The 15,510-nt window shown below is 48.6% G+C and overlaps 1 protein-coding gene across 24 annotated transcripts in view; it reads left to right on the top strand.

Moving 5' to 3' along the window:
- Positions 1–15,479, top strand: part of GAS8 (growth arrest specific 8) — a 59,205-nt gene extending 43,726 nt beyond the window's left edge. For 20 of the 24 annotated variants that reach the window (XM_049109597.1, XM_049109596.1, XM_049109595.1 and 17 more), the window contains 9 exons: positions 3,006–3,203; positions 3,438–3,644; positions 5,654–5,708; positions 6,290–6,495; positions 7,035–7,202; positions 8,048–8,134; positions 10,547–10,756; positions 13,518–13,583; positions 15,227–15,479. In XM_049109597.1, the coding sequence (XP_048965554.1) occupies positions 3,006–3,203; positions 3,438–3,644; positions 5,654–5,708; positions 6,290–6,495; positions 7,035–7,202; positions 8,048–8,134; positions 10,547–10,756; positions 13,518–13,583; positions 15,227–15,376 (1,347 nt within the window). In that variant the 3' untranslated portion in view covers positions 15,377–15,479. Of the gene's footprint in view, positions 1–3,005; positions 3,204–3,437; positions 3,645–4,575; positions 4,977–5,653; positions 5,709–6,289; positions 6,496–7,034; positions 7,203–8,047; positions 8,135–10,546; positions 10,757–13,517; positions 13,584–15,226 lie in introns of those variants that run through there. The other 4 variants (XM_049109601.1, XM_025427198.3, XM_025427199.3 and 1 more) reach the window with 4 other exon arrangements.
- The last annotated feature ends 31 nt before the right edge of the window (positions 15,480–15,510 follow it).

Genomic DNA, 15,510 nt, shown 5'->3' with positions numbered 1-15,510 from the left:
GGAGCAGGCTCCATGCAGGGAGCCTGATGTGGGACTCGATCCCGGGACTCCAGGATGATGCCTTGGGCTGAAGGCAGGCGCTAAACCACTGAGCCACCCAGGGATCCCCTGTTTCCTGAGTTTTAAAGAGAAGCTAGAAATCCATATATTTATAAGAAACCCAATATTCATTGAAATCTGACAGTCAGCCAGTCAAAGTAGGTAGGAGCCTAGTGTAAGCTATTTTGAGTTTGGACACTAAAGGTCTGTGACACGAAGACCCTGCCATCCACTGAGGCCCTAGTCAGACGCTCCTGCACAGCCAGGCTCCATGCAGGTTCCTCACCACAGAGCTCCTCCGGCTACCACTCCTCAGGTGGTTGTTATCTTGGCCTTCTCTTCATGTGAGAAATGTGATTTCTCTGTGGGGAGTGGGGTTATCAGGAGAGAAACCCTTAACAGTGAGTGGCTTGATGTTGTGCTCAAAAGATTACAAATTCTTTTTTTTTTTTTTTTTAATTTAAATTTTACTTAGTTAACATGCAGTGCCATATTGGTTTCTGGAGTAGAATTCAGTGATTCATCACTTCCATACAACACCCAATGCTCACCCTAACATGCCCACCCCCCATGTATTCCATCCCCCAGCCACCTCCCTCATCCCTCAGTTTGCTCTCTATCACTACGAGTCTTTTATGGTGGGGCACCTGGGTGGCTCAGTAGGTTAAGCGTCTGCCCTTGGCTCAGGTTTTGATCCTGGGGTCCTGATAACAAGCCCCATATCAGGCTCCCCATGTTGTTGCAAATGGCAAGACCTCATTCTTTTTGATGGTTGAGTAGTATTCCATTATATGTATATTCCTCATCTTCTGTATCCATTCATCAGTTGATGGACATTTGGGCTCTCTCCAATTTGGTTATAGTAGATAATGCTGCTGTAAACATTGGGGTGCGTGTACTGCTTCAAATCTGTATTTTGTATCCTTTGGGTAATAAATACCTAGTATTGCTATTGCTGGGTCATAGAGTAGTTCTTGTTTTAACTTTGTGAGATACCTGTCTGCTGTTTTCCAGAGTGGCCACACCAGTTTGTATTCCAACCAACAGTGTAAGAGGGTTCCCCTTTCTCCCCTTTCTCAGTGTAAAAGGGTCCCCCTTTTTCCCCTCCTGCCAACACCTCTTATTTCTTATGTTGTTAATTTTAGCCATTCTGACTGGTGTGAGGTAGTGTCTCAATCTGGTTTTGATTTGTATGTCCCTGATGATGAGTGATGGTGAGCATTTTTTCATGTGTCTGTCAGCCATCTGGATGTGTTCTTTGGAAAAGTGTCTATACATATGTCTTCTGCCCATTTCTTAACTGAATTATTTGTTTTCTGGGTGTTGAGTGTGATAAGCTCTTTATAAATTTTGGATACTAGCCCTTTATCCGAAATATCATTGCAAATATCTTCTCCCATTCTGTGGGCTGCCTTTTACTTTTGTTGATTGTTTCCTTTGCCGTGCAGGAGCTTTTTATCTTGATGAAGTCCTAATAGTTCATTTTTGCTTCTGTTTCCCTTGCCTCTGGAGACATTGATGACCAAATCTTGATGGAAATAAAATTCACAAGGAAACCAAGAGCCTGTCCTACTTTCCTTTTAATTTTAACCTATTTGCAGATTTGCAGTTGGTTTTGGATCAAACCTTTTTTGACTGTTAGGGGGTCTTCTGGTTTTGTGTATTTTTTTTGCTTAACACATACCTTTAAAGGTGAGTGTTTTTTAATTTAGCATTATTTTGTGAATATCTATGGTGCTCTAACATTTTCTTATCTGTGTGTCTTTGGGACCTATGATCCTACTATAGATTTACTCTAATTTTTCAATCATTTCACTATTTATTTATTTATTTATTATTATTTTTTTATTTTTATTTATTTATGATAGTCACACAGAGAGAAAGAGAGAGAGACAGAGACACAGGCAGAGGGAGAAGCAGGCTCCACGCACTAGGAGCCCGATGTGGGATTCGATCCCGGGTCTCCAGAATCGTGCCCTGGGCCAAAGGCAGGCGCCAAACCGATGCGCCACCCAGGGATCCCTCATTTCACTATTTAAAATCATCTTAGATTACTTCCTTTTAAAATTTTTAAAAAGGATTTATTTATTTGTTTGAGAGAGAGTGCATGTGTGTGAGTGGGGGGGAGGGGCAGAGGGAGAGAACCTACAAGCAGATACCCCACTGAACGTGGAGCCTGACTAGCTCTATCCCACCATCCATGAGATCATGACCTGAGCCAAAACCAAGAGTTGGACTCAACCAACTGAACCACCCAGGTGCCCTATCCTTTTAAAATTTTTTGCTGTTGTAATAATGGTGTGGCTAATATCTTTGAGCAGAAAGCTCTTGTGTTTTTTGCAAAATTTCTTTAGTCTAAATTCCCAGGAATGGATTAAAGGATATAATCATTTTATGACTATTGCCCACATTCAAGATATTTCTTTCTTTTTTTTTTAATTTTATTTATTTATTCATGAAAGAGACAGAGAGGTAGAGACATAGGTAGAGGGAGAATCAGGCTCCATGCCGGGAGCCTGATGTGGGACTCGATCCTGGGACTCCAGGATCATGCCCTGAGCCAAAGGCAGGTGCTTAACCGCTGAGCCACCCAGAAGTCCCCACATTCAAGATATTTCTATTTTCTGAATCTGTCCTATCTTTGGAACCTTCCTAGCGTCATATATTTTTAAAGAGATTTTATTTATTTATTCACGATAGACACAGAGAGATAGGCAGGGACATAAGCAGAGGGAGAAACAGGCTCCCTGCAGTACTCTGATGCAGGACTCTGTCTCAGGACCCCAGGATCACAACTTGAGCCAGAGGCAGATGCCCAACCACTGAGCCATGCAGGTGCCCCCTAGCATCATATTTTCACTTTTTACTTTTAGTTTTTACTTGTTTGTAGGTGTGAGTTGTCCTTCTTTTTTCTTTGAATTGGGTGGGCCCTTGCTGGGTCCTCATGGCTCTGCTCTGCCTGGCAGGTGGAGGAGCATATCAGCCGCATCCGCGAGGAGCTGGACCGTGAACGCGAGGAGCGCAACTACTTCCAATTAGAGCGGGACAAGATCCACACCTTCTGGGAGATCACACGGAGGCAGCTGGAGGAGAAGAAGGCTGAGCTGCGCAACAAAGACCGGGAGATGGAGGAGGCTGAGGAGAGGCATCAGGTTGAGATCAAGGTAAGTGGGGCTGACCTGCCTATCCCAGCAGGTCTTCGCGTATGGAACAGAGGGGCGGACAAGGGACAGGGGGCATTTTCTCTCCTTTCTTTGGGGGTTGCGCCCTTTGTACCCTTTACACTGGGAAATGAAGGTATTTTTCATAAAAGGATATGTGCGTACAGGTGAGCATGCATATGCAAGAGTGTGTGTGAGAGTGTGCAGGTGAGCAGGTGGTGCTCCCGCTGCCCACAGGTCTACAAGCAGAAGGTGAAACACCTGCTGTACGAGCATCAGAACAACCTGACAGAGATGAAGGCCGAGGGCACCGTGGTCATGAAGCTAGCCCAGAAGGAGCACCACACACAGGAGGGTATACTACGCAAAGATATGCGGGCGCTAAAGGTGGAGCTCAAGGAGCAGGAGTTGGCCAACGAGGTGGTGGTGAAGAACCTGCGGCTGGTAGGTGTGAGGGTCGCCAGGGCCTGATTGGCTCCTGGGGACCGTGAACTCCTGATTATTCAACATAACTGGGAATTCATATTTTTTATAGAAGTTCCTCACATTTTAGCAATTAATTGAAATGTTAAAAGAAAATAAGCACACAGCCAGACAAATCCCATTTGGGAGCCAAGTACAAAGTCATGTCTCAACTTGAGTAACAAACTGACTTCACAGGGTCCCTCTCCACATGCTGCTGATACCTGACACCTGGCTGCTTTCCCAGGGAGTCTATCAGGTGCACCTAGAAATATACAGAACCATTAAAGTGTCCAGTGTGCTAGCCCCTAGGCAGCCACAGCAGTTTGTCATGCAAGTCAGGTTCATGAGTACCTGGCCGAGTTTTTGGTCCTTTCTGAGAGGGAGCTGGCGAGGTTCCAGATGGTGGTTGAAATTCGTTTGGTGAGTGCTTGTAAGGTCCCAGGCCCTGATGGTCCAGTAAGGAGATGGAAGACAGAATAGACTGTTGAATGCATAGAGCATATCTACAGGCATGAGTGCTGTGGGAAGAGGGTGCTGGGGATTGGGGGGGTGTTGCATTTTTTCACAAGAAGTTCTGGGGATGCCTCAATGAGAAGGTGACATTTGGAAAAAAGCTGGAAGGAGGTGGGGGCTGAGCTGGGCTTGAGGAGACCAAGTCTGGAGAAGGGATAGGGAATGAGCCAGTGTGAAGGTCCAGAGGAACAAGGGGCAAGGAGGTGCGGGAGATAGGTCAGAGCTTGTTGGCATCAAAAACCACAGTTAGGGTTGGGCCTTTGACCCAAGCTGAGTTGGGGTACCTTTGGTGGACTTGGGGTGAGGGAAGATGTGTCTGACTTTGGTTTTCTTTCTTTCTTTCTTTCTTTTTTTTTTTTTTTTTTTTTTTAAGATTTTATTTATTTATTCATGAGAGACACAGAGAGAAAGAGAGGGGAGAAGCAGGCTCCATGCAGAAGCCCGATGTGGGACTCGATCCCAGGACCCCAGGATCATGCCCTGAGCCAAAGGCAGATGCTCAACCGCTGAGCCACACAGGCATCCCTGACTTTGGTTTTCTAAGGCTCTTTCCTGGCCATGGGTTGAGAAGACTTTGTCACACATTTGCCTCATGCCTAGAGGCAAACCAGCCTCAACTCAATCTGGAAAAAAATCAGTAATGGTGCAGACTTTGCAGCGAAGCCTGAGGGTGAAGTCTTGGTCTGCAAGAATTGTCTGGTCTTTGCTGACAGAAGTACAGCCTGGGCTGGTTTCCAGTGAATTTAGTAATGTGGGGCTGTCTGCTTACCTGAGGCCTGCATATGGAATAGTTACATGGTCAGTTCCCCTTTGTACAAAAATACTACTCTAAAATATAATCTAAATTTTTTATTGAAAAATTTAATATATAACTGTCATAATAATAAATTTATTTATTTATTTATTTATTTATTTATTTATTTATTTATTTATTTATGATTTTATTTTATTTCAGGCTCCCTGCAAGGAGCCTGATGTGGGACTCATTCCCAGATCCCAGGATCACGCCCTGGGCCAAAGGCAGATGCTTAATCACTGAGCCACCCAGGCGTCCCTATAACTGTCATAATAATTTTTAATACTGCTCTAAGACACAGCTGAGGCAGAGTTGGCAGGCATCTGGAGAGTGCCTACAGCTCCGTGTAGACATGGCCAGTGGTCTCCAGCCTGGGTGGAGGCAGAGTGAGCCAAGGGCCAAGCGTGATTAGTGTTTGGAATGTCTTATAATTCTCTGTCAAGCTCAGAGGTGACTTTAGCTGAGGGAATTGAATTATGAAATGTGGGAATTACCAAAACCACATTATTCTGAGCATGATACGTGAGCTTGGAGATGAGGGGAACCCAGAACCTACCAGTAACAGCACAGGGTTTACTGAGTTGAATTTTTCATACCACTGAGGAGCTGGGCCAGCCCCAGGGAGAGGCTTCTGTGTGTATGTGTCACCTGGTAACAGCCTGCTTCTCTGCCTTTGCAGAAGCACACTGAGGAGATCACCAAGATGCGGAATGACTTTGAGAGGCAAGTGCGAGGTTGGTTTCTCACATGCACGCTGAATAAGACAGTGCCAGAGCCCCTCCCATCAGAAGGTCATTTACCTTCAGGGCTACTAACCCAAGCACAGAAACCAGGTTAAATTGGGCCAGACATGCTAAGAGAAGATGTGATAGCTTCCAAGGCTGATGGATTGTTCAGAATCCCGGAACAACTTATTTCCATGCAAGCTGGAGAGGCTGTGATGACCACCTACTTCCCCACTCCTGGCATAAATCAGCAGTTAGGAGCAACTGGCAGTATTCTTAGAATAGTCTTTTCCATGGCTCCTGACCTGAGGGGGCTCCTGTTTGAGAAGTCTGTCCGGTTTACTGATGAGACTCTGTAGTCTGACTGGCTGACCACACTGCCATGGGATCAGGTGACCCTAACCCAGGGATTGATTAGCAATGTCAGCTACACACAAAGGAAGGCAGACTATGTTGTGCATGCTGTATGTCATTTGTGAGCTTGTTTGCACAGCCTTTGTCCTGGTGGGTGTTCTTGGGCTGTGTTTATAGGTTCCATCTCTTCTGGAGCCTCTGGGTAATCTGCTCCTCTCTGTGCTTCTGCCTTTCAGAAATTGAGGCCAAGTATGATAAAAAGATGAAGATGCTTAGGGACGAGCTTGACCTGCAGAGAAAGACTGAGATCCATGAGGTGGAGGAGAGGAAGAATGGCCAGATCAACATGCTGATGCAGCGGCATGAAGAGGCCTTTGCAGACATCAAGAACTACTACAACGACATCACCCTCAACAATCTGGCCCTCATCAACTCCCTCAAGGTGCCACTCAAGGGCTGACCAGATCAGGAGTCCAGACACTAACCCTTGGCCCCATTGGGCCCAACACCCCTACTTACAAAAATATCTGTTGTCCTTGACTGAAATTCATAGGTACTGTAACCTCTCCACATTTATAGCTGAAAACAGCCAGGATGTTACCCTGAGTATAGTGTAGATGGGGCTGTGGGGCAGGATGCATCTGACAGGTAGAAAAGGTCATGCAGAATTGCAGTGGGAGCTACAGCATGGCTGCACGAGTGGTGTCATCATCCTGTAAGTGCTGGCAGTGGCAGAGTTCCCTAAGTGGGGAATGCCCCATGGGTCCTGAGCAAAGTGTTATCTCAATTTGTGTACAAGGGGCATTCCTAGAAAATTCAGAATAAGTTAAGACCGTGCAAAATTACTCTGTTTATACATAAAATAGGTCTAGGACCTCAGGGCTGTTCTTTGAGGGCAGGAGGGCTCATGGCCCTCACCCCCAAAGACCGCAGCTCCCTCTGCTTTGCCTAACCCTTCCACACCTGCGCTTGTGCCAACAGGAACAGATGGAGGACATGCGCAAGAAGGAAGATCACCTCGAGAAGGAGATGATGGAGGTGTCTATGCAGAACAAGCGCCTGGCAGACCCTCTCCAGAAGGCTCGGGATGACATGAACGAAATGCAGAAGAAGCTCAGGAACTATGAGTGGGACAAGCAGATTCTGATTGTGAGTTTCCTCCTGAATTTACCTCTCTCACACTTTCTCCGGGGCTCAGGAGAAGAACATCAGTAAGCTGTCTCCTGAGACCTAGAGCAGGGTTTGGCCTTTAGGGACAAATACATCTCTCCTTTGTTTGACTGGTGTCCTCCATAGATGGGAGGGGAAGTTGGTGCGTGCTCTGTGAGACATTCCTACCAGCCTGCCAGTGTTAGGCTTAGCTTCTTGTGTCTTTGAGCCAGCTCATGCTTGCTTGCTTGCTTTCTATTTTCTTTTCTTTTTTTTTTTTTTAAGATTGTATTTATTTATTCATGAGAGACACACACACACACACAGAGGCAGAGACACAGGCAGAGGGAGAAGCAGGCTCCATGTAGGGAGCCCAATGTGGGACTCGATCCCAGACCCCAGGATCACACCCTGGGCCAAACATGGCGCTAAACTGCTGAGCCACCCAGGCTGCCTTCTTTTTCTTTTTCTTTTCTTTTTCTTTTCTTTTTCTTTTTCTTTTTCTTTTTCTTTTTCTTTTTCTTTTTCTTTTTCTTCTTTTTCTTTTCTTTTCTCTTTTCTTTTCTTCTTTTCTTCTTTTCTTTTTTTCTTTTTTTCTTTCTTTTCTTTCCTTTTTCCTTTTTCCTTTTTCCTTTTCTTTTCTTTTCTTCTTTTTTCTTTCTATTGAAGCAGTCTACAGCCAGTGTGGGCCTTGAACTCCTAACCCTAAGATCAAGAGTCACCAGGTGATCCTGAGCCAGCTCTTTCCGATGATTATTTTTGGGCTTGCCGCCCCCTAGGAGCCTGTGGTATGTGGATGCCTGATCCGAATACTTTTTGTGTCCTACCCCTCATTTTCTCTCCAGTGTACAAAAGCCCGTTTGAAGGTCGCTGAGAAAGAGCTGAAGGCCCTACAGTGGGAACATGAGGTGCTGGAGCAGCGGTTCCTCAAGGTGAGCAGGTGCTGGGCGGTCCTGCAGCGGGCTGGCTGGATGCCTGACCAGTGAGGAACTCTTCCTGCACCTGGTTCCCAGGGGTTTTAGTACTGTTGCTGGGTTTTCAAGGTTTGAAGCTAGGAGTCCTGTTGCCCACTCCTTATTCTGCAAGGCTCTATGAGGTGATGAGGCACAAACCTGTGGCACGTTCTGTAGAAGGCCCCGCAGATGCCCTGGTGGGAGCTAGTCATTCCCAGTTCTCCTGCAGGCTCATCTCTGAGACACATGAAGGGTACCTGTCCCCTTGCATCTGGGATCTTTTTCTTTTTTTTTTATTTATTTTTTATTTTTTTTATTTTTTATTTTTTTTTATTTTTGGGATCTTTTTCATCTATAGACGTGTCTCTAAGTACTAAAGTGTTAGGCGTGCTTGGTAAGGAAGGAAGTCATGGAATCCTGACATCTGTAAGTGAACATGAGAGGGCCTTCCTGCTGCTCAGCGCTGTTCTCCTCACAAGTGGTAGCAGCTCCTTTTGTTTCTCACAGACTTCCTGTGTATCCTTGTATAGCTGTGGCTTCATGCGCTTTTTCTTTTCTTTTCTTTTTTAATCTCCACTTAGTTGTGCTCTCTCTCCAGATTGTGCACATAGAACAGCCAGGTTAGGCTCTTTGCCTGAGGGCCCCACTGTTCATGCAGCCAGTTCCCCTGGACAGATATCTGTTTCAGTCCATTGCTGTTGCAAACATGGCAGCCACAATCATCCTTTTAAGTTTTTTGTTTTTTAACAAAAGATTCTATTTATTTATTTGAGAGAGAGAAAAAAAAAAAAAAAAAAAAAACGAGTGGGGTGGGGGAAGGGCAGAGGGAGAAGCAGACTCTCTACTGAGCAGGGAACCCAATGTGGGGCTTGATCCCAGGACCTTGGGATTCTGACCTGAGCCCAAGGCAGAGGCTTCCCCGACTGAGTCACCAAGGTGCCTATGGAGTTTATCTTTGTGTAACTGTGAGCATCTCTTTTAAGAAAGTCAATCTCTAGCAGTAGGATTGCTGGGCCAGAAGGTTTGTTGTTCAGAATTTGGATAAAGTTTGCTCAGAGGAGCTGTTCTTTTTATTTTTTTTATGTTCATCTTATTTTAATTAAGTAATTGGATAATTTTTAAAATTAAAAAAAAATTTTTTTTAAAGATTTTATTTATTTGTTCATGAGAGACACAGAGAAAGAGGCAGAGACACAGGCAGAGAGAGGGGAGAAGCAGGCTCCCTATGGGGAGCCTGATGTTTTATTCAATCCCAGGACCCTGGGATCATTACCTGAGCCAAAGAGAGACACTCAACAACTGAGCCACCCAGGTGCCCCTGTCAACAGCTTTTATTTTTTATTTAATTTTTTATTATTTTTTAAAAAGATTTTATTTATTTTATTCATGAGAGACACAGCAAGAGAGAGAGAGAGAGAGAGAGAGGCAGAGACACAGGCAGAGGGAGAAGTAGGCTCCATGCTAGGAGCCCAATGTGGGACTCGATTCTGGGTCTCCAGGATCACAACCTGGGCTGAAGGTGGAGCTAAACTGCTGAGCCACCCGGGCTGCCCTGTCAACAACTTTTAAAGACCAAAGTGACAGGGACTAGATTGAAGCAAATCTAGGGAAAACTGTACAGTAAGGAGAAGCATAAGATGCTGTGGGTTTGAGCAGAATTCTCTTCTCTTTCTAGCTGTAAGATATGTTTTTATACCTTTAGAGAACATTCTGGAAGGGGTTACAGCCTATGTTCATACGTGGCCTCTGGGAGGTTGGTTAAGGGGTGTTTTACTTTTTATACTTCCACAAAGTCTTGCTCTTTTATGTGCACAGTGAAAAGTAAAAGAACTAAAAGCTCTTTTTAAAAGAACACCTTTATTTATCGGCAGGCAGTTGGCTCCAGAGATGTTCTGTAGATCTGCTATTTGTGGGGCATGTTGACGTGTGGAGTTCTGGGCTCTGAGGCTGGCACAAGGAGTGCATCCCCTCAACATTGCTTGATGGAGTTGATGCTTTGATCTCACGTAGGGGTGATCAGGGACAGGGTCTTTCCTGAGCCTACTGCCCAAACCCAACCCCTCTGTGGGGCCTGACTACCTCTCACCAGGGTACCTGGCTGCTTCCTGAAACAGCTTAGTGGAAGTGGATCTGATTAGTGTTTTCTCCTGCCTTCCACAGCGTGGATGGCTGCACGTCTTTAATCTGTCATAGAGCGTGGGTGTGCAGGCAGTGTAGACAACACAGAGACCCACCCATGGGTGGGTACTGGTGAATGGAATTCATTCTGCAGAATTGGTATGTTCTGGCCCAGGCGGGGGTGGAGCTGGGGGGCCGAGGTAGGAAGAGGCTTCTCCCCAGTGCCACGCCCCCAGGGGAGGTGGCCTCTTTATCACCACCTGACCCTTGCAGGTGCAGCAGGAGCGGGATGAGCTATATCGGAAATTCACTGCAGCCATCCTGGAGGTACAGCAGAAGGTGGGCTTCAAAAACCTGGTTCTGGAGCGTAAGCTACAGGCGCTGAGTGCTGCTGTGGAGAAGAAAGAGGTGCAGTTCAATGAGGTGCTGGCGGCTTCCAACCTGGACCCCACAGCGCTGACCCTCGTGTCCCGCAAACTGGAGGTAGGTCCCGGGTGGGCTCCTGGGGAGGGGCTGGGCTGCAGCCTCACGTTCTTGCCCCACCCAGCAGGTATCCTGGGCTCAGGTTGGGGGTCACTGTGTCATACGTGTGTGTCAGCCTCTGTCATTCCAGTGGAGACCCTCAGTTAATGTTGGGGAGGGACCATCATGGTTTCCTGTGGCCCAAGCATAGATGGGTGTTGCAGATGTGTGCGCACAGGCCTGCGTGTGCTATTAGGCTCCCCATGCTCTCTTTACTGGTTTTGCTCATGTCTTTCTGAGGTCTTTCTTCTTAACCTCTTTGTACCATCTGGCCCTGAGCCACTGCCCATCCAGTCCTCAAGACGGGTTTAGCTTAGCCTGTCAGGCCCTGGGTCTCTCAAGCTGCTCTGAAAATGTTGGTCCTCTGGTCCTCAGGCATCTGGTGACAAACCAGGCCCTGGGGACAGCTGAGCCTGTGAGCTGTCAGCCAAGGCCACTGCCACAGTCCACCTGGCATACTAAGATGTCCTGGTTGATGTGGGCTGTGAGCAGGGCTATGGGCATGCCTTTGTGTCGGGGGCTGGGGCAGGCTTCCCAGAGGGAGTTAACATCTGAGCCAAGGCTAGAGCATCTGTCCAGTCATGAGTTCACAGGTATTTGTGCAGATGTTCCTCTCTGCTGGGGCTGTGTTGGGCAGAGGGGAGAGCACTGAACAAGACAGATGAGGCCTGGGTGCCCAGGGGTTACCTGAGTCAACTGAGGAATCAGGACAGTGATCACCACCACCTATGGCCCAGCAGAGAAAAAACCTGACAGCACCTGGCAGGTCATCTCCTGCCCAGAACTGGGCCTGGTGTCTCTGTTCCTGGGCCTAGTGAGGGCATGTCACAGAAAGAATGGGTGATGCTGGACAAGCAGTCTTTGTTGCTGCCAGGGAAGGTGGTTGTGCTGGGATCCTGGCCCCCTGGATGACCTGCAGCCATCAGACCTGGGGCAGCCCCAGGTACAGTTCCCTTGAGGGCCAGGAAGTTAGGATGCAGGTCTGCACGTTTCCATAGAGACGCCCAGTGAGGGGAGGCCAGCTTGTCCCAGAGGTCCCTCCTTCCAGAGTGGAGGGTGCTTGTGTCTCTGCTCCTCCTGTGTGGAGAAACAGATCTTCTGAGTCAGGGGCCTAAGGAGGTTTCACTGTGCAGGTGTGTTTTAACCCGAGAAATTCACAGGCAGCATTTTTTTTTTTAAAGATTTTATTTATTTATTAATGAGAGACACAGAGAGCAAGAGGCAGAGACACAGGCAGAGAGAGAAACAGGCTTCATGCAGGGAGCCCGATGTGGGACTCGATCCTGGGACCCCTGGGCTGAAGGCAGGTGCTCAACTGTTGAGCCATCCAGGCGTCCCTACAGGCAGCATATTTAAGGTGATTTGTCAACATACAGTTTAGCTGAACAGTTTAGCCCATCATCTGTTCACATGGCACTTGGGCCCAGAGGATTAACTGTGTTAGGTCACTTAATCTTTTCTTAAAGCACTCTAGGGGCACCTAGGGGGCTCAGTTGATTAAGCGTCTGGCTGACTCTTGGTTTCACTCAGGTTATGATCTCATGGGTTGTGAGATCGATCCCCAAGACAGGCTCCCTCCACACGCAGTGTGGAGTCGGCTTGAGAGTCTGTCTCTCCTTCCCCACTCTCATACACATTCTCTCTCTCTTTCTCTCTCAATAAATAAATCATACACACACACACACACACACACACACACACACACATAAAGTACTGTGGACTAGCCTACTGCCCACGTGGTCTTGACCTGAGGCTTGAGCTGCTACCTGATGTGTTGTACACTTGGGAGCCCCTTGCTCTGGTGTTGGGGGGAATGCAAGGCTGAAGGGAGGGAAGCAGAGCCAGAGGGATGGGAGTGGTTCTGAAGCATGTCTCCTGTGCCTGAATTTGAGGCTAGTGAGGAACCATGGAGGGTTCTGGGTGGGGCGGAGTAGATCAGAGACAGCCCCCTGGGAAGGCAGGAGGTGAGCTGGCACTGATGTGGGATGAAGGACTTGCTACTGATGGAGTCCAAGGTGACATATGCTTGTTTCTGGGTGAGACCAGGCATTGCTTCTGGGCAGCAGTGAGTCCTGGCTCAGTGGGCAGCAGGGCCTGTGGGGCCCGAGCCACTGGGACAGACTCTTGGGGCCTGAGGTGGTGCAGCCGCATAGGAGGGGCCTGGTCTGGGCTGGCAGCACCAGGGACCAGGGTGCTTGTCCCTACTTGTGTGTGAGACCCTATGAACGCTGTCAGGCAGGAAAAGTTGCCCTTTCCCCATTGGAAAGGGGAGGAGAGCTTTCCTGCCTTGGTTGTTGGGAAGGGCAGCTGGTCTTGGAGCTGGGTGAGCTAACCGTATGTTGCCAAAGGGGATAAAAGCAGTCCTATGCACAGTGGTCACTGCAGCTGTCTCCGTGGGCCAGGGCCTTTCCTGGTCAGTTTTCCTCCCAGGAGGCAGGTGGGGGTTCAAGGGGCCTCGGTTGCCCTGGCTTCTCAAACCTCTTGTCCTTACTTCTCATCATCTAGACAGCTTCCTTACAGAGAGGCAGGTCCTATTTTCTGTTTCCCCTTTGAAGACCTTTCTGTGTTGGCTGGCTGCTTCCTGTGTGGACGTACACATTGATGGAGCCAGGCTGCCATTCCCTGGATGTCTGGGGTTCCCTTGTGGAGCTCCAGGCCCCCCACCCCCATCTGCCTCTGCCCAAAGACAAGCTCAAAGATACATCCACCTTTCTCTCCTCAGGACGTTCTAGAATCGAAGAACACTACTATCAAGGACTTGCAGTATGAGCTGGCCCGGGTCTGCAAGGTACGAGGAACCCCGCCCCCCCTGCCCCTCTCTTAGCCCCCCCCCCCCCCCCATCATTTACACCTTCCAGGTATACACAGCCTGAGGCTGGCTGTGCCTTCTCAGGTCAATCTGTGTGTGGCCTGGGCCGCATCACCACAACTCTGGCCACCATCCTTGTGTCCCTTACAGGGCATGCCCAGCGGGTATCTGGTAAATGAGGGCAATTTGTCCAGCAGACTCTGTCTCTCTCTCCCTTTCTGACCTTTGCTCTTGCTGACCTGGCCTCTGGGGTGATTGGATGGGCTTCCTTTGTTTCTTCCACACAGGGAACAGTTACGACTCTCACCTTTTTTTCACTCCTTTGTAAGTCTGATGAAAGCTGCACACCCTGTCCCACACCAAAAACACACATCAGCATGGAAGCCTCCAGTAGTTGGGGAGGGGCAGTGAGTGCCTTGATCCCATCGCCCAAGAACCCAAGAAGGCCTGGGCCATGAACCCAAGAGGCCTCCCAGTGGTCTCACCTCTATGCCAGAGCCCACAGCTCTGTCTGGGCTTTGCCTGTGGGGAATGTGGACACAGTGCTGCCTACAGATCCCTTTACCTTGAGCAGCACCCCCATGAGTGTGACTCAGATAAGCCTATAAATCTGCAGGGTGGATGTACCTTCCTGGTTGTACTCTGCATCCTGGGTTGTGGAACCCCAGGAGGGAGGCAGTGCCTATCATTGGCGCTGGGCTTCATGGTGACCAGCCCTCCCTGGGCCTCTCCTCAGCCTGCCCATCTGGACCCTTCCCTTAGATATTCTGGTATCCCCTGATATTGACACACAGAATTAGGGCCCTCTACTGCTGTGTGCAGTTCTGGGGAAACGTCCATCACTCGTACCTGGTTGTCAGGAGGTCCGTCCCCTAGAGAGGGGTGAGAGCCAGGACACAGCCCTCTAGTTGTCTCTGGGGCTTGGCCATAGTTCACCCTTTAAATCTCAGCTCCAAGCTCCAGCACCCTTTTTTTTTTGTTGATGGTGTGGATAATAAGCCCTTAGAGCTTTTGATCTGAGTCAGGGCAGGCTCCAGGCATTTCATGTACATCAGCTCTTCAAACACTTAGAACCATCTGATGCAATTCACCCTTTAAAAAGTATCCGTCTTCCAGAGTGGGAAACAGGAACCTTGCCTCATGTTGGCTCCACCAGCACTGCTGCCCAGACCTTAGCCTTCCTGGGAGTGGGGAGGGAGAGCCATCTGCACTCTCCACCTGGGGCAGGAGATAGCATCAAACAAAGCAGGGAGGCTCAGTGAGCACATATATGTGGAAGGTCATGCCTAGGAAGTCAAGGTGACCAGTTTGAATGAGAAATGCCGGACAAGGAACCAGGAGCATCCTCAGACCACAATTCTGCTCTGAGTCTGTATCTTCTGCCTCAGTTTCCCCATTTGTGAAATAACAACATCGGCAGCATCTACCATTGTGAATTACCTGAGTTCATGTATGTAAAAGTGCTTATGACCAGGTGTGGCCTCACATGAGGCACTGGTAAAGGTTAGCTTTATGGTTTCCCAGCACCACCCTCCCATGTCCTCCAGAGCTGAGTGGGCCTGGGCTGGAGTCAGCCTTGGCCTGGCCCTGCGCCCTGCCCTGATGTCGCTCTGATCCTATAGGCCCACAATGACCTGCTGCGCACCTATGAGGCGAAGCTCCTGGCCTTTGGGATCCCTCTGGACAACGTGGGCTTCAAGCCTCTGGAGACGGCTGTGATTGGGCAGACCCTGGGCCAGGGCCCTGCGGGACTTGTGGGCACACCAACGTAGAGCTCGACTGGGACTGCTCCCTGGATGACTTCCCTTTCACCAAGGACAGGAGCTGTTTGTTTTTTAGATTTGTATCATCTGCAAATGAAGGTTTTCTATGTTTGCTTTGTGTCCCATTGCCTGGCTCTGTGGAG

Source organism: Canis lupus, chromosome 5 (genome assembly GCF_003254725.2).
Source record: "Canis lupus dingo isolate Sandy chromosome 5, ASM325472v2, whole genome shotgun sequence".
Taxonomy (NCBI): domain Eukaryota; kingdom Metazoa; phylum Chordata; class Mammalia; order Carnivora; family Canidae; genus Canis; species Canis lupus.
This window is presented reverse-complemented; position numbering and strand designations above follow the sequence as displayed.